The sequence below is a fragment of the Salarias fasciatus genome, unplaced genomic scaffold, assembly GCF_902148845.1.
Source record: "Salarias fasciatus unplaced genomic scaffold, fSalaFa1.1, whole genome shotgun sequence".
Taxonomy (NCBI): Eukaryota; Metazoa; Chordata; class Actinopteri; order Blenniiformes; family Blenniidae; genus Salarias; species Salarias fasciatus.
In genome coordinates this window covers 87,087-114,514 of record NW_021941260.1, presented here as the reverse complement: position 1 = coordinate 114,514, position 27,428 = coordinate 87,087, and the positions used below count along the sequence as shown (strand labels likewise).

General features: G+C 51.0%; 1 protein-coding gene across 1 annotated transcript; it reads left to right on the top strand.

Annotated features, from left to right (window-relative positions):
• Nucleotides 1–246: 246 nt before the first annotated feature.
• LOC115384596 (collectin-12-like) lies at nucleotides 247–27,145 on the top strand. Its single transcript, XM_030086849.1, has 10 exons — nucleotides 247–360; nucleotides 767–992; nucleotides 8,144–8,266; nucleotides 12,492–12,578; nucleotides 14,113–15,156; nucleotides 15,272–15,835; nucleotides 15,907–16,049; nucleotides 16,137–16,246; nucleotides 16,336–16,478; nucleotides 26,614–27,145. Exons 1-10 carry the CDS (start codon nucleotides 247–249, stop codon nucleotides 26,628–26,630), a joined length of 2,571 nt encoding a protein of 856 aa, XP_029942709.1. The 3' UTR covers nucleotides 26,631–27,145.
• The last annotated feature ends 283 nt before the right edge of the window (nucleotides 27,146–27,428 follow it).

The window sequence follows — 27,428 nt, the reverse complement described above, 5'->3', positions numbered from 1 at the left end:
GTTTGTCTGGCCAGGCCTCAGGAAGGATGTCAGAAGCTGGGCAGCTTCCTGCGTGGCATGTCAGCGGTCCAAAGTTCACCGCCACACCAGGGCCCCGCTGGAGCCGTTCTCTGTGCCGGAGAGGAGATTCGACTACGTCCACCTGGACTTGGTGGGTCCGCTGCCCCCCTCCCACGGTTTTACTCACCTCCTGACTATGGTGGACTGGACCACAAGGGGTTGGAGGTGGTTCCATTGGCTTCCACGATGGCGGTGGAGGTGGCACGGGCCTTCGTTTCCACCTGGGTGGCCTGTTTTGGCACGCCGCTGGATGTTGCGTCTGACAGAGGCCCCCAGTTCACCTCCGAGCTCTGGACTGCGGTAGCGAGGAGCCTCGGGGTGAAGCTCCACCGCACCACGGCATTCAACCCCCAGGCTAATGGGCTGTGCGAGCGCTTCCACTGCTCTATGAAGGCTGCCCTCTGTGCCACCCTCACAGACTGCAACTGGTTGGACCGCCTGCCGTGGGTCATGCTGGGCCTGCGTTCAGCCCCGAAGGGCTGAGCTGGTCCTGGGTCAGCCACTGCGGGTCCACGGTGAATTCCTCCCGGATCCTTCAGCGCCCTGGTTGTTGGCGGCCCCCCAGCAGCCCGGTTATGTAGAGCCAGGTCGGGGTTTGGCCCCGGTTCCTGCTCACCACTGCCTCCCCCGCTCCTATGTTCCCAGGACTTTGATGGCGGCTAGGTAGGTGTTTGTTCGCCATGACGCCCACCGGGCCCTGCTGCAGCCTCCTTATGACGGCCCGTTCCGCGTTCTGGAGGCGGAGCCCAAGGCGTTTGTGTTGGACGTGGGCGGGAGGCCAGTCCGGGTTTCGGTGGATCGCCTGTTCTGCCGGAGGAGCCAGTGGAGGTGGCGCAGCCCCCGAGATGGGGATGTCCCCCCAAGTCGACTGCTGCCATGGGAGCTCCGGCCCTGTTACCCCGCCGTCAGGTCCTGCTCCTGCCGCTGTGGAGGTGCGCAGTCAGTATGGCCGTGTGATTAGGCCTCCCTTAAGAGACTTAGGGCGAATCCCAATTCTCTGCTTAATCTTAATCTTACTCCTCATTCCTCAAAATGTGCGCTCCCGTGAAGTTAAGTGTTGTCCCATTCCTAAACAAGTAGAGGAAAGGAGCGAGACTAAGGAGCGTTATCTCCCTTAATTTTGAGATTCTACCAGACCTACCTTGGAGGTAAGAATAACCCAGAATGCTTGTTAAATAGTTCATTTTGCTGTTATTTTATTAATAAAAAATTGTGTATATTACTTTGGGAGTAACTGTATTAACTTTCTATCACAGATAATATTTACAAAGGCTATTCGAAAGAAATCAAGAAAATTCATTTGAATGCATTTATTAACAAGGTCACACAGCAAAATGTTCAACATTTCTAATGCAGGGCGCAGTACTTACAGTTATAAAGGGCGTTGTTATTGATCATTGACCAAAATTATTACTGCTGCCAGCCCCCCCCCACCCCACCCACCCCCCCCCACCACCACCACCACCACCACCACCACCACCACCACCACCACCACCGCGCTAAATTCTGCTGCGCCTTGACAACGGAGAGGAAAAAAAAAAAAAAAAAAAACAGCGTTCCACGCATGTGCGCTCTCTCTCTCCTTCGGACGGTCCAAAGAAGCGTCGCTAGCTGCTAGCCCCCTCCCGACGGTCCAAAAACTCCCCGCCGTGCGCTCCCCCCTGGCCAAACTTTTTTCCTGCAGGAAACGCTGCACTTCTGGCTTTCTTCTACCCTCTTGCGCAGTGCTGCCCCCTGTGGTCCAAGGTCGTAACTGTCTTTAAGGGTTGTCCCATTTCCAAGTGACATTACATTCCTTAACACTTGTTTTTAGGAAGCACTTAATATGAGATTGAGGATCAAGGTTGAGGAGTGAGGATTAAGCAGAGAATTGGGATTGGGCCTTAGACTGATGTTTTTGTGGGAGTTGTTTGTTTCATTTTCCTTTGGGGTGCTTGGTCCCTTCTGAATGTTCGGGGGGGGGGGGGGGGGGGGGGGGGGGGGCTGTGTGGTGTCTGCTGGGAGAGGGTGTTTCCTCACATTAGAAGGGCCGGGGTTTAGTCACCTGATTAGGTGTGGTTCACTGTGGTGGGGATAAAAGGGCAGGAATGATCTGTCAGTGCGTTGCTTCCTGGAATGGCTGCTGCCACCCGTGTGCTGCCAATAAACGCACCCAGCTCCACTCTCTCGTCCGTCTCCTCCTTGTGCGACCGCCACAATACTTTATAAAGCTCCTCTTGATGAATCTGGATTGGACCAATGCAAGGGAAGCCTGGGAGCTGGACGGACCATGAGGGAAGTGGACAAACAAACCGAGGAGACACAAGACAGAAAGGAGGACAGCACTGTGGTGCTAACACGGTGCACAGAGCCTCCTCTCAGACAGGAAGTCTGAAGCTGTGGAAACTTCCCCTGGCAGGAGTGAAGCTGGAGGGGAGTGGGACGGCAGGTACATGGAGGAAAAGAAGTGTTGAATTTTACCATTTTTGACCGAGTCAGACTCCAAATGAAGCTCAGCTGTATACAGACACCACACTGAACTTTCCCCTGTCTGCACAACACTCCACATTCTGCAGTCTTGCTCTCTTGGTGATGGAGTCTTATGAAAGTGACATTTAACACTTCTTTTAAGTGTGATTCCAGTACAGATCACTGAGAGACATGGACTGTTGTCCGTATGGCTGCAGACCAACCCAGAGCACATGGCCTCAGAACCATGTCCCGGCCAGGGGCCACACACCACGAGCTGCCAACACCTGCTCGCCCCGTGGGGGGGGGGCGTCACCATGACATGATATATGTGGACGATCTGACTGTGGAGGAACCAGCCTATAGAACCCCCATCTTGGGACGGTGCTCGGGGAGGCAGTAGTGCATGTACATGTATGGAGGTCACAGGTACTCCATCTTAAAGCAGAACCAGTCTCTGAATTTCAGATTCAAACATTTGATGTTATAAAAACCATCACAGGATGCTGGGATGTCGACCACCCAAACACAAACTCTACTTCCTGTTTTCAGAGGAATGGTGTCAGACTTTTGTCCTACCTAAAGATGTTCTAATGAGGAGAACATGAAAAGCAGATCCTGTGAATTCAGTGCAGAGAACTGGTAGTGAAATAAACCCAGACAGGAGCGACTGAACCCCTCCGCTCTGCGTCCAGATTCGTTCCTCAGGACAGAGTGTTAGCTCCCTTTGCATTATTCCACATGTTGTAACAGCTGATTGCTGGTGAAAACACTAACTTGACCGTATTTTGGTTGAAATGAATTTTTATTTCTTGTGTAAAGTGCCTCTGCTCTGGAGAAAAATCCAGACGAGACTGCAGTGACTGATCATTTTTATAACTGATCAGTCACTGCAGCCTAACGACTGTTTCTTTTTTTGTTGTTTTTAATGAATGATTAATGATCACTATTGGATGTATTTCATGAGGAGTCGGACACTTCTTCACATCTCTGGACAGATTCCTCATATTTCTAGTTTCCCACAACAGAGGACAGGAAGTGGCAGGTAGAGAGGAAGGTGGAGGGTCTGCAGCACCTTCAGGTGGAGGGAGGTGTGGTGGCTCAACATGCAGTTATACACACTAGAACAGCCGACATACAGATGTCAGTGTGTGTAATGAAGTGTGTGTGTGTCTGAAGGTGTGTGGTGTGTGTGGGACCAGGCTCGGTGATTGTTTAACCTTACCCCCCACCCCCCAGAGAGGTGTTGAAGAGCGACGTGGCGAGGGGGAGGAGCCACCTCCAGCAGTCTGTCCCTGAGGCTGCTCCTCTGCCTGCAGGTGGCGCTGTGCAGTGGAGGGTCTTCAGAGCATGTGAGGAAGACGGCCTCCATGTCTGTGTTCTGAACTCTTTGAGGCGGCCGGACCTCTTGTTTACACAGATGTGCCGTTCCGTAGTGGAGGACGCCGCCACACAGCAGAGCAAAGCCTCCAGGAATGTTTGTTGGTAGAAGTCAGGTGGAGAAGCCGGTCTCGCTGTGCAATTTTTCCCCGCGGTGGAAAATGTTGACCTACCCATTAGGGGTGTAGTGCGGAATGAAATCACAAGAAGGTCGAATTAAAAGATGCATGAAATGAAAAAGCTTCGAGAAGATTTGACCCTCTGGCTCTACCATAGCGGCTCTATAGAGACTGATCAGTTTGACCCTCTGGCTCTACCATAGCGGCTCTATAGAGACTGATCAGTTTGATCCTCTGGCTCTACTAGAGCAGCTCTATAGAGACTGATCAGTTTGATCCTCTGGCTCTACCGGAGCAGCTCTATAGAGACTGATCAGTTTGACCCTCTGGCTCTACCATAGCGGCTCTATAGAGACTGATCAGTTTGACCCTCTGGCTCTACCGGAGCAGCTCTATAGAGACTGATCAGTTTGACCCTCTGGCTCTACCGGAGCAGCTCTATAGAGACTGATCAGTTTGATCCTCTGGCTCTACTAGAGCAGCTCTATAGAGACTGATCAGTTTGATCCTCTGGCTCTACCAGAGCAGCTCTATAGAGACTGATCAGTTTGATCCTCTGGCTCTACCAGAGCAGCTCTATAGAGACTGATCAGTTTGACCCTCTGGCTCTACCATAGCGGCTCTATAGAGACTGATCAGTTTGATCCTCTGGCTCTACCAGAGCAGCTCTATAGAGACTGATCAGTTTGATCCTCTGGCTCTACCGGAGCAGCTCTATAAACACACATCAGTCCAGTAAGGACACATCAGTCCAGTAAGGACACATCAGTCCAGTAAGGACACATCAGTCCACTAAGGACACATCACTTTCCAGGGGTGGAAAGTAACGAATTACTTTACTTGCGTTCCTGTAATTGAGTAGCTTTTTTGTGTACTTATACTTTTTCAAGTACTTTTTAAAAAGTGTAATTTTACTTTTACTTAAGTACAGTTTCTTTTAAGTAATGTACTCCGGTACATTTTACATCACAAATGTTACTGAGTAAAAAAGAAACTGAAAAAAGGCTGAAACAGAGAAGAGAAAACCGTTCTGGTACTGAATCGGGAGGGAGAGTTGATCGGTGCAGCAGAGACAGACATGGCGAACATGGAGACAGGCGAAGGCGTGGTGGTGGACGACCGTGGAGAGGTCCAGGACACAGATACAACAAACACAGTGCACCCCTGGCTCCTATGCGCAGGCATGTTGAGGTAAGTCGTGTTTCTCGTTTTCTTTCCATCAAGCTAACTAATGCTGTTATTCGGCTGGCTAACCAAGTTCGCTTTGCCAACCTGACGTGATCAGTGTTCCAGGTCCCACAGCAAACATCCTACAGCTGCTTCCCCCCGTGGTCTGGACAGTCCAGGCAGGATTCGGCAGCTTTTTAACTCTTTTATCGCCTCCTGATAAATGCAAATGTGTAAGCTAGTTATTTAGCGTCTGTCTTAACCTAGTAATCCTACAGCTGAGAAAGCAGAGTCATTCATGATGCAGTCTTTTCATAAACGGACACTTTCTTCCCTCCGTTTTCCAAAATAACTGCTCACACTCCAGCAGACGGTGTGGATGGAGGCACTGATTCTGAAGCCAGTCTCCATTTTTCTCTGCTGACATGCAAACGCCAAACCACAGGGTTTTCTTTTCAAGCCTCCACTTTTAATGTCAGAGTGGGAGCCCTAAATCTTTTCCATTAGCATCCTCAAAACAGATGAACAAATCACAATTGTTTGTTTTATCTGTTCTTTCATTAGATCGTTATTTGAACCAAACCAAGACACACTGTGTGAATACATCCATCATTTAAGATCACAGTTTCTCTTGTTTATTATGAACCTCATACTTCATATGTTTTTGTGACCAAATTTTGCATTCTGATGCACAAATGCATTAGCTGTAGAAACATATCTATGAGTATAATAAATAAAATGCTGAGTATTTAATAAAGGCAGTGATTTACATAGTAATGAAAATATCTGTATATGTATGTTTTCAGAGGAGACATCCATCAGAGCTGAAGGCCTTTGGTGACGGTGTGGCAACACGGAACCAACACTGGGGCCTCCAGGAATGCTGCCGAACAACCTGAACTGGACGGCAGGACGGCATGACGGCAGGACGGCGGACGTGGACCGCAGGCAGCAGTGGACACACTTGTCATGAGCTTCATGTGTGTTGGGCTCATCCAGCTTCAGTGGCAGAGCGAGTATCTCTTCAGACAGTTCATGTATGTAACTGAATTTGCTTCACTACCTGTAAATAAAACAGTTTAATTGATATGTGTACGCATGTCCTCGTTTCCTTTTTGCACAACACAGTAGAGGCAGAAAACACCTGTTGTTAAAAAGTAACTTTTTACTTTTACTCAAGTACATTTTAAATCATTTACTTTTACTCGAGTAGATTTTTTGACAGGTAACTTTACTTGTACTTAAGTAAAATCACATCAGAGTAACAGTACTTGTACTTGAGTATAATATTTTTGTACTCTTCCCACCTCTGTCACTTTCCTGCCTCCACCTCCTCCACCTACTTTTTCTCTCTCTATTAAATGTCCCGTGTCTTCTCTGCCATGACGGATCATAAAGTCCATTGATCTGCAGGAAGAATATTCAGGAGCTACTTTGCGTGGGCATATATGGTAGAAAGTGGGCGTGTCCAGGGCGGGACATGAGGACAATCCACCTGAGCAGCTTTCCAAGGCAACTGTGATTTCTAAAGGTAAATGGCGTTCATGTGAGCGTGCGCCAGTTTTATCAATCTGACTCTTTTTTGCCAGAGGCCGTTTTTGGCTTTTGGGCGTTTGTTCACAGTTAGAATGTATCCTACGCCATGTTTTATGAAGGAGGCCCCAGAATCAGTGAGGCGGGCAGGAAGTCCAGAACGAGTGAGACAGAACACAAAGAACACGACATGTGGGCATCGGGGTGCAGACAGACAGAGGAGGACCAGGTCCTCAGGCGAGTGGAGGACACCAGGCCTGTGCTGATTGAAAGACAGGGAGACCGGGAGCAGGGACGGACATGGACAACTGGAGGACCTGGAAAGAGGGAGACACGGCGGGGTGGGGGATCGCAGAGGATCCTGACAAATGGGGAGTGGGTTCGCCATGTTCATCCATAAAAATATGACCGTCAGACTGAATTCAGCAGAACAGGATGAGAGTGGCTGATCAGACTGGGATTACCTGAGTTCATATGAACCGGATCTGAGTTCTTCAGACCGGCGGCAGCTGAGGGGCGCTGCCTCCTCCACTGACACCATCTGAGGCAGCCTGACCTCTGAGTGATGATGATGTGACGTGTGGCCACTCTGAAAGACCGGTCTGGGGTCTGGCATCTCACCGCTCTTATTTTCTCCCAGCATGCAACACTAACATCAGCGTTCCAACTAATGAAAAATAGGTGTGCCGTGGCGCATCGTCAATAAATAAGTCTTCACTGACACTGTAGCAGCTGTGATCAGTGCTGCCCTCTGCTGGTAGCTTTTCAGGTCTGCTTTCTTAAAACTGTGGATTTTCACAGAATCAGGAGTCTTTAGTAATGTGACGTTGTTTTGGCTCACAGGCCTCGTGTTTGGTACTCATACCTGTTGGACGTGAGACACGTCTTCTAGTCTGTGTTGCCCTGTACCATGTCTTTGAAAACTTGCTTTAGGCTTGTAATTTAGAGTGTGCAGATATTCTTCAGTATCTAACATGTCGTGTGTTCTATCTGTCGTCCTTGGTTTTCAAAAGCTGCAAGCTTTTTCCTGTGTTGTGTTGTAAGAGATCCTGGTGAGCCGGAGCTGAATGACACTGATGAGCTGCTGCTTCAGGCGGGACGGCCAGCGTTCTGACTCGCTTCTGTTTGGGTTCCTGTCGTATGGAGAACACATGTGAGCTGCAGTAGGCCATCTCCCCGCGTCATGGGACCAAATGTTTTGTCTTCATAGTTGGCAGAAGAAAAGCACGGCATGTCCTCTCTCAGTTCTGGAGAGACAAACATCCAGTGAGATCTCACTTCTGATGGAAAAGACTTGTTCCATTTTGAATCATTCTCTTCTCCAGCTGCAGAATATGAGAATAAGAACTGTTTTCCAAAGTTCAACAACTGCTGAAGAATCAAGGAGGCTTCATGTCTGCACTGATTTGTGACACAGATCTTATTTTATGTTGCAGGAATTCAGGAGGGAACTGAGTGCACCAAGTGTAAAAATGACTGGGCTTTGAGAGCAGCCATCGCTCTGCTCTACGTGCTCTGTGCACTGTTGACCATCGCCGTGGCCGTGCTCGGGTTCAAAGGTGAGTCAGCAGTGACCCTGAATACCTGTTCTGTGTTCAGTGGTGTGAACAACAGCACTCCATCAGAATACAAAGAAAAATCCATCAAAAAATCCTTCAAACCCTCAGGATCTCAGTTCAGGCCACTCTGTTTTGCTGGCCCTGATCGTCCATCTCTGGAATGGCAAAAAAATGGCAGTTTAGCATCAGGACAGTTCTCTCTGCATACAGCCAGTGAAAGGCTGGCTTGGTTTGTTCCTGAATGTGAGGAAGTTAAAATGAGCAGAAGTTTGAAGTTGATGTGAACCGGGATCTCAGCTCACACACTGAGCGTGAGACACAAGCACTTCAGCCCACGCCCATGCAACACCCCACACCATGCCCTATGCCATGCCCCACCCCACGCCCCACCCCACGCCCCACCCCACGCCCCACCCCACGCCCCACCCCATGCCCCACCCCATGCCCCACCCCACGCCCCATGCCACACCCCACGCCCAACACCACACCACACGCCATGCCCTATGCCATGCCCAACACCATGTCACGCTCCAAGCCACGCCCCATGCCATGCCCAACACCACGCCACGCCCCATGCCACGTCCCATGTCACGCTCCACCCCACGCCACGCCCCACGCCATGCCACACACCACGCCACATTCCACGTCACACGCCACGCCCTATGCCACACCCCACCCCACCCCACACCACACCTCGCCCCACACCACACCCCACGCCATGCCCCACGCCATGCCACACACCACACCTCGCCCCACACCACACCCCACACCACACCCCACGCCATGCCACACACCACGCCACGCCACACACCCCACACCCCACACCGCGCCCCACACCCCATGCCACACGCCATGCCCCACACCATGCCCTATGCCATGCCACGCCCCACGCCACAATGCCACGCTCCACGCCCCATGTCACACCACACACCATGCCCCACACCTCACCCCACATCTTTCCCCATGCCACACCGCACACCTTGCCCCACACCTCGCCCCATGCCACACCCCACGCCATCTATGCCCCACCCCACGCCCCACACCACGCCCCACGCCACACTACAACGCCACGCCCCACACCACGCCCCACCACAACGCCACGTCCCACACCATGTCCCACACCACACTACAACGCCACGCCGCACCCCACGCCCCACACCACGACCTCACGCCCCACACCTCGCCCCATGCTACACCCCATGCCACGGCCCACACCACGCCACACGCCACGTCCCATGCCACGCCCAACACCACACCACATGCCCAACACCACGCCACGCCCTGTGCCACACCCCACACCACCCCACACCACACCCCACGCCACGTCCCATGCCACGCCCAACACCACACCACATGCCCAACACCATGCCACGCCCCACCCCACACCACGCCCCACACCTCGCCCCACGCCATGCCACACACCACACCCCACAAGCCATGTCACATGCTACGCCCTGTGCCGCACCCCACACCACCCCACGCCACACCTCGCCCCACACCACACCCCACGCTATGCCCCACGCCATGCCACACACCACGTCACACGCCACGCCACACACCCCACACCACGCCCCACACGCCACGCCACGCCCCACACCACGCCCCACACGCCACGCCACGCCCCACACCACGCCCCACACGCCACGCCACGCCCCACAGCACACCCCACGCCCCACACCACACCCCATGCCACGCCCAACATCACGCCACACGCCACGCCCCATGCCACAGCACACCCCACACTACACCACACACCACGCCCCACGCCATGCCACACATCACGCCACAAGCCACGTCACACGCTACGCCCTGTGCCACACCCCACACCACCCCATGCCTCACCTTGCCCCACGCCACGCCCCACGCCACGCCACACACGCCACGCCCCATGCCACAGCACACCCCACACCACACCACACACCACGCCCCACGCCATGCCACACACCCCACGCCACACGCCACGCCCCACACCTCGCCCCACACCATGCCACACACCCCACACCACGCCCCACACCCCACGCCACACACCACGCCCCACACCCCACGCCACACACCACGCCCCACACCACGCCCCACACCACGCCCCACGTGACACCACAACGCCACGCCCCATGCCACGCCCCACACCATGCCACACACCCCACACCACGCCCCACACCCCACGCCACACGCCACGCCCCACACCTCGCCCCACACCATGCCACACACCCCACACCACGCCCCACACCCCACGCCACACACCACGCCCCACACCCCACGCCACACACCACGCCCCACACCACGCCCCACACCACGCCCCACGTGACACCACAACGCCACGCCCCATGCCACGCCCATGCCCCACGCCACGGCTACGCCACACCTGACATTTCTCAACCAAACAGATCACTCGGCCATCGTAAGGACTTAAAAAACCAATAATAATAGTCGGCATGACTATAAAAACCATGGCGTTGCATTAGCCAGGAGACACGCAACATGCAGTGCCGTTTCAGAGACACACTCTGTAAAAGCAGCATGTTTAGCTAGCTAGCTTAGCTTAGTTACTGGCATCAGTCAGCTGTTAGCTTCACTGTTAGCCACCGGCGTGATATTTAGTTTTGACCCAACATCACTGGGCGAGACGCGACCTCAGGCTGTGGGCCTGAGAAAGGGACAGGGTGTCAGAGACGAACAGTCCAGTTATTTCAGTGAACTGTGAGACAACAGGACAGTGAAGGACGGCTCTCGCTCTGCTGGTGGTGCGTTCATGTCCCAAAATAAAAATCACACTCATTTCATATCAGGAGTCTCACTAAATATTCACTAAATCTGCACATTCGGAGCTTCAGTTTGTTCGCCTTAAAAGAGAAACAATCTTTGTAAAATTTAATTGGTACCAAGCTGTTGACAGTATGGAAACGGAGAATATGCTTTGAGAGATTTTATCTGTTTATAATTTGCTCTCTGCATTTGACATGGAAAGACAGTTTTTACAGTTTGTGTAAAAAGTTGGTGATTAGAGACAGCAGCCACATGCTATTGTGAACTTTTTCATAATTCAATGCTGCTCCCGGTGGCGTGCTGTCGGACTGAACTCGCCTTCATTTGTTTCCGGCGGCTGTGTGAAGGACGGATAGCGACGAGGTCATGAATCTAATGGTGGCTAAATAATGTTAGATCATGATGTGACGCATGCTGTAAAGCAGTCCGCACATGTGGAGTTTGTTAGTGTGCAGGGTTCCTACCACCCTCCTCACAGTTGCTTAGTCCAAATGAAAACAATTGTTACACACTTAGACAAAGGCAACAAGAAGTCTTCAGTGTGTGGTGGCATGAGGATCCATTTTTATTCTGCAAAGCACAGAAACACAGCATCACGCAGACAGCTCGCTAACACAGCTTCCAATGCTATTCGTGCTGGTCCTCAATTACACAGGACCCCAAGGTAGCTGCCCGCTTCTGTGCCGCACATTACACATAGCTATGCTGACTATTGTCTGTTTAATGTGTTACTGTTTTCTGTATCATCTGTAGTTAGTCCCGTGTTTACAGTGCCTGCATTATCCTTAGCTGTAATCAACTTCTGAAAATAAACATCATCAACAAGACAGTTTAAACAACATATAGTGTAACTGTTATTAAATTAAATAAACTGAAAAATGTAATTAAATGCATGAACTTAAACAGTTTTTTTGGGGGGGGGCTCCCATTATCTGTTCATGTGTCCCACACAATACTGACGCCCTCAGGCCGTGACAGAGGGTCATTCAACTAGCTGTAAGTCGATGTATCATCACAAAAGATATTAAAATGTTTTATTAAGGTTGAAAAGTTCCTTAGTGTCGCTTTAAAGCACAAAGCATTTATCCATGCATGGATGCCTTATCTACTAACACATCTATGAGTTCAGCTCTGATCTGGATAAGGCCTTCTGAGTGCTGCTGACAGCTTTTTCAGCTTTGGGGTGTGTGGTGCGATGAAGTGATGTGATGTGGATAGTTTGGCTCTAATGTCTTCCAGATGAGCCCTGACTGAACAACCCACACCACATTTTACGGCTTGGTGAAAGTTTGTTGTCTCGTGAACCGCAGGTTGACGCGAGCGGGAGCCGGCTCAGCCTGCCCTGCTGCTGGTCTCTCACAGCCTTTATGGTCCCATCAGCCCCGGGTTGAAGTGCTGTGAGCAGATCCTGCTGTCCCTGCTCTGGTGGCTCACCGTCTCACTTCAGATCTCTCTTTTCCAGTGGTCCAGAGAATGGACAATGTCACCGAGGGCATGCAGAACTATGGAGGCAAGATCAACGCTGTGGAGACAGATTTGAGGAAACTAGGTCTGTATGTTCAGCCACACAGCGACCGCCTGAAACACCGTTCAACCAGAGGGGCTAACAGCAAGGATGGCTGATGAGGGGGGAGCCAAAAGCTTTACTCAGTTCTGCTCAATATCACTATACATGCATGAAAAAGCAGTTTTCTACCATCGACTCTTCCTGTCACAGAGAAGACTGGTAAAATCAACAAGCATCACCTAAAGACACCACAGAAACTCCAGTTCCATCATCACAATGAATGGAAGCGTTTGGTTGCACACAGTTGTACACAAATTTAATGTTGGTTCAAATTCATCATTGATCGTCGCGGGGGGGGGGGGGGGGGGGGGTCTTTGATAACCAAGAGGCATCACATGGACTTCAGTTAGTGGAAGACCAGCGCCTGATTCAATAAGTCAGGAGTGACTTTCTGTATCCTACCTTGACACCAACACCATCAAACATGGGCTCCACTGATTCCGCACACATTTCCACACACATTTCTGCCACCATTCATCCATTCTGTGATCTTTCTTTTGTTCAAAGCAGCACAAATATCAGCTGGTGGTCAGTCACATTCACACCCCCAGGACATATACAGCCACCAGATACCATGTTGAAATGGTTAGACTGACAGTACTGTGTCAGTCCTCTGTACTCCTCGTTAGTGCTCAGTGACCAGGCCAGTGATCTAGAGCTGTCTGAGAACTTCTGCTGAACACTCTCTACACTGAAATTTGCAGTGTAGAGAGTGAAGAGGAAGGATCCAAGATGTTCCCCTGGAGGGGGGGGGGGAACCCACACTGTAGGTCAGAACGTCAGACGCAGTCCCAGCTCCAGTCCAGAACCCACTTAGCCAGATGAAGGTCCAGCCCGGCCCTCTCCGGTTTGTTTTTCAGGAGCACCAGCTGGATGGTGTTAAACACGATTGTCGCCACGCTGACGGGTTTCTCAGATAAGCTAGAGCAGCATGTAGCAGGAGATGACCACATCCTCCACACCAATGCCAGGAGATGACCTACAGTGGGTCCATGGACCGGAGCTGTCCCAGGATCAGTCAGAACCACTGACCCCAAGCTGCTGAGACCTCTGGCATGTGTTGTTTTTGCCACTGGTTCCACACAGCAGGTCTTCCAGAGATGTGGTACTGCTCTCGATTGATTCAGGCTCAGGTTGGAGACATGCTCCATAACTCCACACAGTTTATCTGCACAGGGCTCAGGGAGTCTGGAGCCGATGGTCCGGTCCAGGAGTCTGGAGCTGATGCTGTCGGGTCCAGCTGATGTCTTTGCCTTGATCTTGGAGAGGTGTGGGCTGGGGGGCTTTGTGCTTCTGGGTACCTAAGACCAGATGGACCGGTTCTCCTGTCCGCAGACGAACACATATTCCCATGTGGCAGGAAACCGAAGAATACTCACTGCACCACTGTGGCTCTCTAAATTGACGTGTTGATCAGCATTTTCATGCCGAGGCTTCAGGAAGCCTGACACTGTGACTGCACCCAGTCACATTACTGTCATTTCAACTCAGTTTTCTTTGTATTTGACCTCTTCAGATAACCAGACAGGAGAAAAATCTGTTCATGCCTCAAGTGAAATCAAAATGTTCAAGACAGACCTGGAGGCACTGCGGAACCAGCTGAATGACGTTGTCCTGAGAACAACCAGCAACAGTGACGTACTTGAAGAACTCCGGGTCTCGGGAGACGACATGCAGAACGGCCACGTGTCCTTGCAGAGTTTTCTGGAGAGCAACACTGCCTGCCTTCAAGGGGTCAACCGGACTCTGGCGTCTTACAGTGGAATGATCGATGACCTCCAGACCGACACCGCTCGGTTGCAGTCAGAGATCCAGGGCCAGGCCACAGAGCAGAGCCAGACCCAGGTCAGGGTGGACACCCTGAACATCACGCAGACCCAGCAGCGAGGTCTGCTCAGTGCTCTGCATCAGACTGTGGAGGATGTGGGTCAGGCGGTTCAGAGGCTGAAGAACGACTATCAGGTTCTGCAGCAAACCGCCCGTCAGATGCGAACCGACACCGAGTGGCTGAAAGAGAAGGTCCAGAACCTCCAGGTGTTGGCAGCTAACAACTCTGCCCTGGCAAAGACCAACGGGGACGCTCTGGATGACCTGGGAGTCCAGCTCAGTACTCTGGCCAGCCAGATCCAGAACGCCTCAGCCGTCAGCGAGGGTCACGACCAGAGCTTACGAGAGCTGATGGACCGGCAGAGAGACCACGATAACGCCACCTCTCTCCGGTTCGACGAGATGGAAGCCCGCCTGGACAGCCAGGAGAGCGACCTGGACCAGGTGACGGGAAACGTGAGCGTTGCCGCTCAGATCCTGGGCGTCATCAGCTCGGACCTGAACGGCCTGCGGTCCTGCGCCGAGACGGTCCTGCGCCACTCGGACCTGCTGCTGGTTCTGAACGCCACGGTGCTGGAGGCCCGGGAGGACGGCGGCCGGCTGAGCGCCCAGCAGGACCGGCTGGAGGCCCGGCTGGACCGGGAGGTCGGCAGCCTGGCGGCCATGATGGAGGAGCTGAAGCTGGTGGACAGCAGGCACTCCCAGCTCATCACCAACTTCACCATCCTGCGAGGTAAGACCGCCCGGCTCGCTTCACTCTGTCCCCGGCCGTCCTCTCACTCCTGTCCTCTGTCCTCTGGCTCACTCTGTCCCCGGCCGTCCTCTCACCCGCTGTCACTATGGCCCAGGTCCACCAGGTCCCAAAGGCCCCAAAGGAGACAAGGGTCCACAGGGACCAGTGGGCCAGTCTGGACCTAAAGGAGATAAAGGAGAGAAAGGCTTACTGGGACTGGTGGGACCCAAGGGAGAGAGAGGTGCTGCTGGACCTCCGGGGGTCGCTGGGCCAAAAGGCACAGCTGGACCCCGAGGCCTTCCAGGAGCTAAAGGATCCAGAGGGCCTGGAGGTCGATCTGGAACCCCTGGAGAGAAGGGAGAGCCCGGCGCGCCGGGGCTTCCAGGTCTCGATGGACAGCCAGGGATGCCAGGACCAACAGGACCTCAGGGCCCCAGGGGAGCGCTGGGCCCTGTAGGGTCAGAGGGGCCTCGGGGGCCTGTGGGCCCCATTGGGCCCCCTGGTCCTCCAGGTCTGCCAGGGCTGCCGGCACCGGTCCCTCCAGTCGTTCTGAGGCCCCGTCAGCCCACCCAGCCCACCACGGTGTCTGAGGAGCCCAGACCGCCGGATGCCACCAAGGAGCCGCAGGGCCCGGGGTCCCGGCAGGTCCAGACCCCCGCCGGTCCCACCCCGGACCCCGGTGAGGCTCCTGTCCACCACGCCGCCTGCTGCCGTCCAGCACTCCTCCTGTAATGAGCTGAACTCTTCCAGGCTGCCACGGCGACTTCAGGAAGTCTGGAAGCAGCTGCTACTTCTTCTCCTCCGGCGCTCAGAGACTCAACTTCGACGAGGCCCTCCAGTTCTGCTCCAACAGGTCGGCTCATCTGCTCATCATCAATGACGACGAGGAGCAGGTACGTTCCAGTCAACACTGTAATGTCTGACCTGTTTTTTAGAAAATGCACAAGCTGGTTTTGTCATGTCTGTTCTTCTATCATTAGCAATTCATCAGAAAAGCGATCGCGGGTAAAGGCTACTTCTGGCTGGGACTCACGGACAGGGAGGAAGAAAACGTCTGGAAGTGGGTGGATGGGACTTTACCCATCTTTAAGTGAGTGGAGCATTTCCCAGTGTATCTTGATGTTTGACGTGACGCTGTCCTCTCCAGGTCTGAGTCGTTCTCCTCCTGATTATCACCAGGAAGTGGAAGCCGGGGCAGCCTGATAACTGGACCCACGGTCATGAGGATGGCGAGGACTGCGCCGGCCTCATCCACGACGCCAACTGGAATGACTTCTACTGCACTGACCGCATCGGCTTCATCTGCGAACGATCATCTGAACGTCAGTACCTTCACTACATTCAGACACCGACTCCAGCAGTGTGTCAGACCTGTCCAGTGCAGTGTGTGACTCCTGATCATTTCATATCAAGCCAGGCATCGTTCTCCAGGGCTATTTTGCAAATATTCATCATGGGAAAGCAACATTCACAACATGCATTTTGATAAAGACAAACCGACAAACTGCAATGATGTTTACTTCACATTCATATGTTCACTTTATTATTTCAACGCTACATTACAGACCGGTGGACCAGGACATACAGTAACTCAGAAGCACAAAAATCAAGAAAAAAGATTAGAAACCACAAACTATGTCAACTGAAACAGTGCTGGAGCAAACTTCACACACTCAAGGGTGATTAAAAAAAGACAATAAGCTGGAATCATTTGGTTAAATGAGAGAACAGTCATTGTCTTTAAAAAGGGCAAATCACAAAGACAAAAACATCAAATATGACAAAAAGATACAACAATGAATCTGTTAATGTGAGGCGAAGAGTTATTACAAACCTGATTCCATTCAATTCAATTCAACTTTATGTATAAAGCACCGAATACAACACATGTCCAGGCTGCTTTCACAGAGAAGAGAGCAAGAAGAGTCTCTGGAAAGAAAAAAATACCTTGGAAAAGGAAGAACCCTGCAGAACCAGGCTCAGAGGAGGAGAACCCTGCAGAACCAGGCTCAGAGGAGGAGAACCCTGCAGAACCAGGCTCAGAGGAGGAGGACCCTGCAGAACCAGGCTCAGAGGAGGAGAACCCTGCAGAACCAGGCTCAGAGGAGGAGAACCCTGCAGAACCAGGCTCAGAGGAGGAGAACCCTGCAGAACCAGGCTCAGAGGAGAACCCTGCAGAACCAGGCTCAGAGGAGGCTTCCTGCTGTTCCGGTTGGGGTGAGGGGACAGAGATACAGACTGATTCTCTGAATCAGCTCAGTGTTGCTCCAGTCGATGGGGAGTGGGAGAGAGAGAGAGGGAGGGGGGGGGGGGGGAGAGAGAGAGAGAGAGAGAGAGAGAGAGAGAGAGAGAGAGAGAGAGAGAGAGAGAGACTTGACTTTACCACATCATTTATTAAGATCTATTTAGACATGTTCAACAATACAAAAGACCACAAGTCACGGCGCCTAAAAAACCCTAAAAGCCACAAAAACAGGTGACTAAACGTTCATGTTGAAGCGTCCTTCCTCCATCACTCCCAAGACCCCTCTCACAGTCCACATCTTCTCAGAGTCCTCCAGCGCCCCCACCAGGGAGCTATAAACATGCTCCACTCGGAGCCGTGCTCCCACCAGGCTTTCAGGAGGAGTTCTGGGTCTGTGCATCCTGTCCCACGAGTCTGGTTCCGCCTTGACAGCCAGAGGCTCAGCTCCGTTTGGCCCAGAAGAAAGTTTATGAGGGCTGCTTCATGTTTTTGGGCAGCAGTAGACTCTGGGTCGAAAACAAACAGCTCTCTGGTGAGAACCAGGTGCAAACCTCCAACCCAGCGTCCCAGCAGTCTGAACATTGGAACGAGTCGGGGGCAGGACGTCCACAGGTGTTCCAGTGTCTCTTCCTCAGGGCAGAAGGGACAGTTGGTGTCTGTCCCAGGGTCAAAGTGGGCCACATGTCTGTTTGTAGCCCTGCCCCATGCCCCGCCCTCCACTGGAGAGCCGCATAGCGTTTCTTAATTCGGGGGCGATACAGGGACTTCCAGCTGCCTCTGGGGGACGACCCCGGCGCCAACACACCCGACCACCTGGACCAGGGAGACCTTCAGGCGTGGTTCTGTTCCTCACCTTCATGGCGACAATATAGAAGGCTTTTTTCGAGACAGTACTGAACTCTGGCAGGACAGGTGTAGAGAAGGACAGGAGTCCACCAGCTGCCTCCCCATCGCCACCAGCAGGCCGGATGTTCAGCGAGGGAAAGCCCGGAGGAGCTGGTCCAGCAGAGCTCAGACCCAGCAGCTCTCTGAACCTCGACGGAAGCCCCTGCTTCACTTCCTCCAGAAGTCTCTCCAGGACCCGCTGAGATCTGATGCCAGTCTCTCGGCTGAGCTGCTCCATGCTCTTCCAGCATCTGCCAGACCTCAAATCAGCCAGTTTGGTCAAGTTCGACTCCAAGAAAGTCGACTCACTGCTGCAGAGTCCAACAGGCTGCTCCTGACCAGTGGGTTGTGAAACAGTGGCTCCTCTGCGCCCCGTCCATATAGCTGGTCTGTGGACACAGTCAGGACCGACCTCCACCCCTCAGTACTGACAGGTAGAAGGCAGAGGTCCCAGTTATGTCCATGCTCTGAAGGTCTAATAAGAACAGGTGTTTATCAAAACCGAGCCTTCCGACTCCACGCAGCAGTACCGCGGTGGTCCTCTCCCACAGCGGATTCTGACCGTACAGGAAGCGTCTCACTGTTTGTAGATGAAGGGCTGCCACCCGACTAGCGATGTCCACCAGACCTTGGCCCCCTTCTTCGGTAGGGAGTTACAGCACTTCCGCCCTCAGGCAGTGGAATCCCCCCAGAAGAAATTCACCAGCTGTCTCTGAATGTCCAGCAGCTCCGTGGTGGAGGGTGGAGCAGTGGAGCAGTGCCACAAGGTGGAAGCAGCCAGGTTGTTGATCACCAGAGCCCTCCCCCTGTAAGACAGCTGGGGCTGGACCCATGTCCACCGAGACAATCGGGCGCTCACTTTTTCCCCGAGACCGTCCCAGTTCTTGCCCTGGAAGATCTCGCTCCCCAGGTACACCCCAAGGCACTTTATTCCCTCAGTACGCCACTGTAGTCTAGCTGAGAGTGCAGCGCTGTGTGCTGAGTCCACCGTTCAAGAAGCAGCCCTTCACATTCACGCCAGTGGACTTTGGCAGAGGAGGCGTGTTCATAATAATCCAGCTGTTGCTGCAGTTTGAACATCTGCGGGATCCGTGATGAACACTGTCAGGTCATCAGCGTAGGCAGACAGATAGAAGATGTCATCCGCCAGTGTAAAACCTGTGAGACCTCTCCTCAGCTGGTGGAGTAGCGGTTCGATGGCCAAAATGTACAACATGCCAGACAGTGGGCAGCCCTGCCGAATGAATCCCCCTCTGGACTTCAATCGGACGACTTAGTCCTCCCCCCACTTTCAACAGTACTGCTGCTCTTGAGTACAGCAGACTAATGCAGGACACAAACCTCTTGGGAAAACCAAATGCTGCCAGAACGTTAAACAGACAGGAGTGATCCACCAGGTCGAAGGCCTTCTCCTGATCGATGGAGATCAACCCTTGGTCTAAGCTTTTAAGCCTTGCGATGTCAATGAGGTCTCTAAGCAGAAAGAGGTTGTCCATAATTGTACGACCCGGAATGCAGTACGACTGGGTGTGATGAATTACTGAATCTAAACAATATTTTAACCTGTTGGCTAAGACCTTCGCCATAATCTTATAATCTGAGCAAAGCAAGGACACCGGCCTCCAGTTCAGCAGTAGAGTTAAGTCCCCCTTTTTTGGCAAAAGGGTTAGAACGGCTCTTGTGCAGCTCAGAGGGAAGCTCTCCAACTCTAGGGAAGTTCTGAAAACCTGGTAAACATCCTCCCCAATTTGTGCCCAGAAGTACTTATAGAACTCAGGGGGCAGCCCGTCAATCCCCGGGGCCCGGCCAGTGTTAAGCTGCTGCACCGCCGCTGTCATTTCTTCAAAGTGAAACGGGGCATCAAGAGCCTCTGCCAGCGATGCATCCAGTTGCGGTAGGCCATCAAACATCTGCCTCCGACGTGACTCATCGCAGTTGTCAGCACTAAACAGTTCTGTGTAGAAGCCTATTGCCTCGTCCCTCATAAGCTTGGGGTCTGATGTTACTTCCCCGTTCCCCTGCGTAAGGCGCATGAGCTCTGTACTGGTCCTGGGCTTTCTCTCTACGTTGAAGAAGTAACGCGTTGGTGCATCTATGTCAGTCAGAGAGGTCACTCTGCCCTTCACTTGTCATGGGTGCGGGGTGGAAGGACCCAGGCGCAGGCAGCCAGGCGGGGTACAAAAGTGTTTATTGTCCAAAATAAGGGAATCCAGAACTCAAGGAAAACCGGGAACTCAGGAACAAAAATGCAAACGGAGCGGAGGTGCAGGCAGGGACATGGAGGGACATGGAGGGACATGGAGGGACACAGACAGACCCACAAGGAGCCGACAGGACGCACCTGGAGCACGGGACTTAAATACAGGGCAGGGCAGGTGAGGCACATTAGGGAGTAACGAGGCGGGAGAACATGAGGGCAGGTGACTTGACAGGAGAACAAAAGCAGCAGGCAGGTGACCAGGCAGGAGAACATGAGGGCAGACAAACAGAACAGGACCCCAGCACCTCCACGAGGTCGCAGGGGCACAGGGCGTGACATCACTGGAGCCCCCTTGGCTCTTTCATTCATAAATGCTCTCAACGCGCCTCTCTTGCTTCGCCATGTGGTGGTGGCTCCTGTCCCACTGATTACCCCTTCTTCCAGGATAGACACCTCCCTTTCTAACTGCTCCAGCTGTTCCCTCCCTGAATGATGGGTGTGTACAGTGTACTGCTGAACAAACTCCTTAATTTGTGCTTTTCCCACCTCCCACCACTTCAGGACGTTCTCAAAGTCCATCTCTTTAGACCTCCACTGCTCCCAGAACAGTCCAAAAGCCTGGCGAAAGGAAGCATCCTGCAATAGTTTTATGTTGAGGCGCCAGTAAGGACAGCGTGCTGCACGAGGTGGCACTGCACAGTCTAACGTTACTAAGTGATGGTCTGAAAAAGCCACAGAATGGATTTTGGTGCCCTTAACGCGATTATTGCGAGTTTGGTTTATATATATTCTGTCCAAACGTGCTGCACTCACCCTCCCCCCCACTGACACGAACCCACGTGTACTGACGTAGTGCGGGGTGACACTGCCTCCATGTGTCCACCAAATCATTCTGCTGAATAATATTAGCCAGTAATGAGGCTGGGGGTGGGTGGGGTTCCTCCGAGTTTCTGCCTTGTGGATGTGTTGTACAGTTCCAGTCACCGCCCAGCAGCACTACAGGTGCGGTTCCTCAAATATATATCCAAAATCTGAAACAGCTGTATACAGGTAGTTGGTATATTTGGTGCGTAGATGTTAATAAAAACAAAGCGTATGTCTCTAATTGTTCCATGCACTACATGTAACCTGCCCTTTTCCACTTCGACATGAGTCGCATTATTTGAAGTGACTCGGCTGGAAAAGAGTCAGCAGCCTCATTATCTGCAGTACTGTGTGTCTCCTGTAGGTGTAACACATCTATGCACTTCAGCCTCATAAGGTCGGCCACGGCTGCTTGTTTGATGCGATCCCTACCCCCATTAATGTTTAATGTTCCTTAATGTTCCTATTCTTAGGCTATCCATGGAATATGGAGAAGGGAGGCAGAAGACAGTAAAAGAAACAAAGAAATAAAGAGGAAAATCTGAACTCTCCTTCGCCCCTCTGTCCTTTTTAACTTTACTTAAAGGTGCTGTAGGCAGGATTCCGCATCTCCGCCATCTTGCTTAGGCTTACCTAAGCAAGATGGCGATTTGACCCATCTAAGAAGACGATTTGAAACCCAGCACAGCCAATCCTGTCCTGTTTTCTCTGACATCACGTCCTCACGCAAGTTAAGCCCCTCCCACAAGAAAGTGCGACGAACGCCCCTCGACCAATCACAGTTAGAGCCTCAGGGGCTCTTCTGATTGGTCGAAGATACCTGGAGCTGTCGAGATTCCTTTTCAGCTCAGAACAGAGACAGATGGAAACGCTGCGCCCTCGCGGTAGAGCAGTTATGCTACACTCCTAAAGGATTGTCAATGGATACTCTAACATTTAATCCAAAGAAAACACAGAAAAATTAGCATTGACTAGCAAAATCCTGCCTACAGCAGCTTTAACAACTTGGATAACCTGTACCTCTTCTTTTGGCTCAACTGTTCAATACCAGCCTGAGAGAGTGTGTGTGTGAGAGAGAGAGAGAGAGAGAGAGAGAGTTAGTGAGAGAGTGAGTTGATAGACGAGAAGAGAGACAGCACTCTTTAATGACACAGCAGTGAAGAAGGAGAGCAGAGGAGTTCAGGAGCTCCTCCAGCAGTCTAACCGACAGCAGCCTCTCTAGGAAATGTTCCAGAGTCCTGAAGCAGCTCTACCTGTAAGTTTTACTGAAGAGAAAGGTCTTAAAGCAGAGACTGAGTCAGCCTCCCTGACAAACTGGGATCTGGTTCCACCTGACAGGAGCCTGAGAGCTGAAAGCTCTGCCTCTCTAGGAGCCTCCAGCAGACCAGCACTCTGAGAACCCAGTCCCTCCTGGGGCGATATGGGACTAACCGCTCAATTCAGCTTTATTTATACTGGGTCGGGTGCAGCACAGTCATTTCAAGACATTTTTAGTGAAATCCAACAATTTCACATGAGCATGCAAAGGCAACTGTAAAAGGAAAAACAGGAAGAAAGCTGCAGAACCAGACCCAGAGGAGACTTTCTGCAGAACCAGGCCCAGAGGAGACTTTCTGTAGAACCAGACCCAGAGGAGACTTTCAACAGAACCAGGCCCAGAGGAGACTTTCTGTAGAACCAGACCCAGAGGAGACTTTCAGCAGAACCAGACCCAGAGGAGACTTTCAACAGAACCAGACCCAGAGGAGACTTTCTGCAGAACCAGGCCCAGAGGAGACTTTCTGTAGAACCAGACCCAGAGGAGACTTTCAACAGAACCAGGCCCAGAGGAGACTTTCAACAGAACCAGACCCAGAGGAGACTTTCTGCAGAACCAGACCCAGAGGAGACTTTCTGCAGAACCAGACCCAGAGGAGACTTTCTGCAGAACCAGACCCAGAGGAGACTTTCAACAGAACCAGACCCAGAGGAGACTTTCTGCAGAACCAGACCCAGAGGAGACTTTCTGCAGAACCCTGGTTGTCAGAGGAGAGTTTTTGCTACTCTGGTTGATGTGAGGCAATGCAGGAGAGAACAGACAGATTGAGGGATTCAGATCAAATGCAATGCACCAATAGCATGAAAAGTACAAAAAAGATTCCTTCAGATGCTGTTTCATTAACTCAAGCTCAGATGAAAGAGGAAATTAATCTGTCATTGTATTAATCAGGACAGTCTTATATAACAACAACTGTGATCATAGTGTGGATTTGTATTCATTGAAAATATAATAATAATTAAAGCCGCGCGCGGCGATGAAAGTCATCGCGGTTAGTGCTTCACTCCCTGCTATTGCATCGACGTCTCGCGCTAAATTGACATTAACACCACACACTGCGGCCTCCAAAACATTACCACCGACTTTATTTGCTGTCAGTCAGTCATGCACAAAATCACATGAATTTATAGAGTCATAATCTATTATGTCTGTCTGTGTGCTCCTGTAGGTGGCGCTGTAGCACCTATCACAGTCATTCATATGCAACCAGCATCATGCATTATATAAGTGATCAAAAAGTCAAGTCAGTCGGACAAAGTGTGTGGGTGTAGGGATGTTTATGTATATTCTGTTGGGGTCTTTGCGCCCCTGATGGAGATGAATTGGAACTGGTCAAAGATATTCTAGACATGTTTGATCAGTGTCCTCTGCCAGAATTTCGTACCGAGTTTGAAGTGTGTATGTCAAAGTCAGGAGATTGAGGATGGGGGTAAGAGGAGGGGGAGGGGGGGGGGGGGGGGGGGGGGGGGGGGGGCAAGAGGAGGAGGGGGGGCAGTTCAGGCAGCCCAGAGTGGACTGGTGTGGCAGGAAAAGAAGGCATTTTTGAGGGCTTGTTATGGGGAGACTGAGTGACAGATCAAAAAAAGCTGGCTGATTATTGAAGGTCAGTGTGTGTAGATGCAGCCTGCTGAGTTTGGGCTCATTTGGTCCAAACACCGAGGAGTTCAGTTCATTTGAATAATTGGAAGCCAAACGACATTTCCACATAGACAATGACTGGGTTTTAGAGAAGGCTCTAGAGTCAAAACCATGGAAAGTACAGGAACGAGCTGATTGACTTTTCTGATCAGGAGGCCACAAAGGAATTTTCTGTCAAATATGAAAAAGATTGGTAAAAGTAATGTTTTAAATTGCAGTGTAATCTTTGCACACTCCCACAGGTGGCGCTGTAGCATCTATCACAGTCATTCATACATCAACATAATCAGCACCATGTTGTGTATAATTGATCAAAATTTCAAGACAGTCGGACAAAGTATGTGCTCATAAGAAATGTTTATGTATTTTTCGGGGGGTCTTGGCGCCCCCCACTGGCCAACGGTTATAAATGCATCAAAATGGTAATATCATTTTCTGCTTGTCTTCAGGCATCGAATTTTACTGCACAGTTTGGTTACTGTGGAAGAATGTTAATGTCTCAGGTCTATGGTAGGGGGCGCTATAGAGTTGAGTTGTATCAAACTTTATAATGCATTACATGAGGACCGTTATGGCACAGAACTGACTGTAATCTGAGTGTTCTGGGACAATGCCTGAGCTCCTGAGGGGCTGTCCAAATAACAGGAAATGAAGGCGTTTTTCGACGGCGTGCTGTGAGGAGAGCGAGTGACGTATCAAAAAAAGCTGGCTGATTATTGAAAGTCAATGTGTCCAGATGCAGTGTGCTGAGTTGGGGCTCATTTGGAAGAAAGGAAGTAAGAGTTCAGTTCATTTGAAAAATGCAAAGTGAAACGGCGGCGAATTTTGTATCCAAGATGGCCGCCTTCCTGTTGGTCCCGCAGATTTGAGCCAAGAGAGTTTTCTGTTTGTCCCCTCATGCTCTGTCACTGCTGTGAATTTTGTGTTCCTAGGTCAAAATATGCCCACTCTGTGGGCCATAGGGGTCTGACTGTAGGTGGCGCTGTTGAGCCAGTGTTGATCTGTCACTGTGGAGACATAAATTTTTGTGAATTTTTCGCCGGGCCGGTTGCGTCGATACCAAAAGAAACCCACATTCAGCTACGTTCAGGGGGTCAAAAATGCATTCTCGTGGGACAAAGAATAATAATAATACAGAAGAAACTAAGCAAGAACAATACACTTCGCCGTTACACTACGAGTTACGGCGATGGCTAATAATAATGTATTTAATTGTTAAACTTGATTAAAATGTTTTCCTGTTTGTTGATAGTAACTCAGGGCTTGTCCTTTGAAGGAGAAAACTCACTCATGAAGCAGTTCCACTCATCTTCATTTCTCACCCGCTCACAGGCTTCTTCACTCTTTGAACGGCAGTCTTTAGTCTTTTTAAGGTTGTTTTTACTAAGAGCTTTTATCATTGGAGCAGGCTACAAACAAAAAAAAAACAAGCAGCAGCTCCTGAATTTTATCTCAAGAGAAGCCAAGATGGCGATTGACATGAGCAGGAGGATGGAGGACAGAGGAGGACAGGACGTCAGAGAAGTGTGGCAGGTCAACCTTAAAGCTCGTGTCCGGAATTTTGAAAGGGAGAAGTTTTTTTTAATCCAATGTCTTGAGGTTGTGCCCTCCCTCTGCTTTCATGAGCGACCAAGCCACGCCCCTTTGACTGTGCACGCTATTATCCGTTGGGTGAAAATGAGAGCCTCTGAGTCCTACAGCATCCTCCATGTTCAGCTGTTTACGGTGGATGTTCAGCAGACGGTGGATATATCTGCTGCAGAGCTAACTCTCCTCTGCTGGGCGAGCGGCCGTGCTCTCTGGCTGCTCCACATGTTGATTGACAACGCGAGAATGTGGAAGCTCGAAGTCTATTGGCTGACGCTGACCGGCGCTTTTTCGGATAACATGGGGGTCTATGAGACGAAGGAGGGGTTCATAAATACATTTTATATTGCTTTATGCTAATATTATATTGTAGTATGAACCAGACTGACACATTGAAGCTCTGTTGAAAAATGATACATACGTTGGAAACGAATGGAAACTCCAGACACCAGCTTTAACTCCAGACTCTGGCTTGAACACTGTTTTTTTTTAAACAAACAAAAAAAAAGATCTTAATGCTTTAAAGAGGTGTTTTAAGAATATTATGTGCTGTATGGAAAATGATGAGCTTCTTTTTGCACCAGTGTGACCCTCACTGAAGCACCGTGACACTGACCATGGGTGTAAATAAAAGTGTTTCCTGTCTGCAGTCCTCCAGGTGTGTCTACTGTCCTGCCAGTGTCTCAGGAGTCTAAACCATGCTGTTGGTGTGTGTTGCAGTGGAGGCTCCAGTCTAGTAACATCAGAGGGGTGGAGCTGAGGAGGAGCTGCAGGGTCAAACCAAACATGACCGGAGGACTGGAGTTTGTCCCTGTTACTGCATCCCCCCTCCCTCTGTCCTGGAAGAACAGAGCATGCACCATCAGCCAGGCAGAGCTGCTGCTGTGGCCGCTGCGCACGTGAGGATCCGTAAAAAATGGGTTTAAACAAGGTATCATCCAGTTTAACTTCACTGCATTCCAATATCAAATATCAGAGATGTCAGAGTTGTGTTGAGGATGGACTTTGTAGATGCAGAGGAAGAAGTGAGTGGAAGAGGAAGAGGAAGAGCTCAGGTCAGAGGAGACGACCCTGAGCTGCTGTGACCTGAACAACATCTACATGTTTTTGTCACGTAGCATTGTAAGAGCAGTGAGTGAAACATGAATATGATTTGTATAATCAGTAGTTGTTGATCTTTGTAAAGTGATGTGATGCTTGATGACTGAAAAGTAGCTTGTAATCTGATTATAAATCATCATGCTCTGATGGATTGGACCACAATAAAATGTGAATGAAACTGTGGAGTCCATGCTTTTTTAATGTCTAAGAAACATGCTTCCTCCTGATATTTGCTTTCCTCCATTATCACAAAGGTTCCAAAGATTTACTTATGGTTCTATGACATTATTTTCCAAAAAAGATAAGTTATTTCTTTCTGTTTCTATTAAAAATATTGTTGAATTACAAATACTAAAAGTTTAACAAGAAAAAATAAATGTATCAAAGCAGCGTGTGCAGTCTCGAGGCAGACAAATGTCTTCCTGGATTTTTGA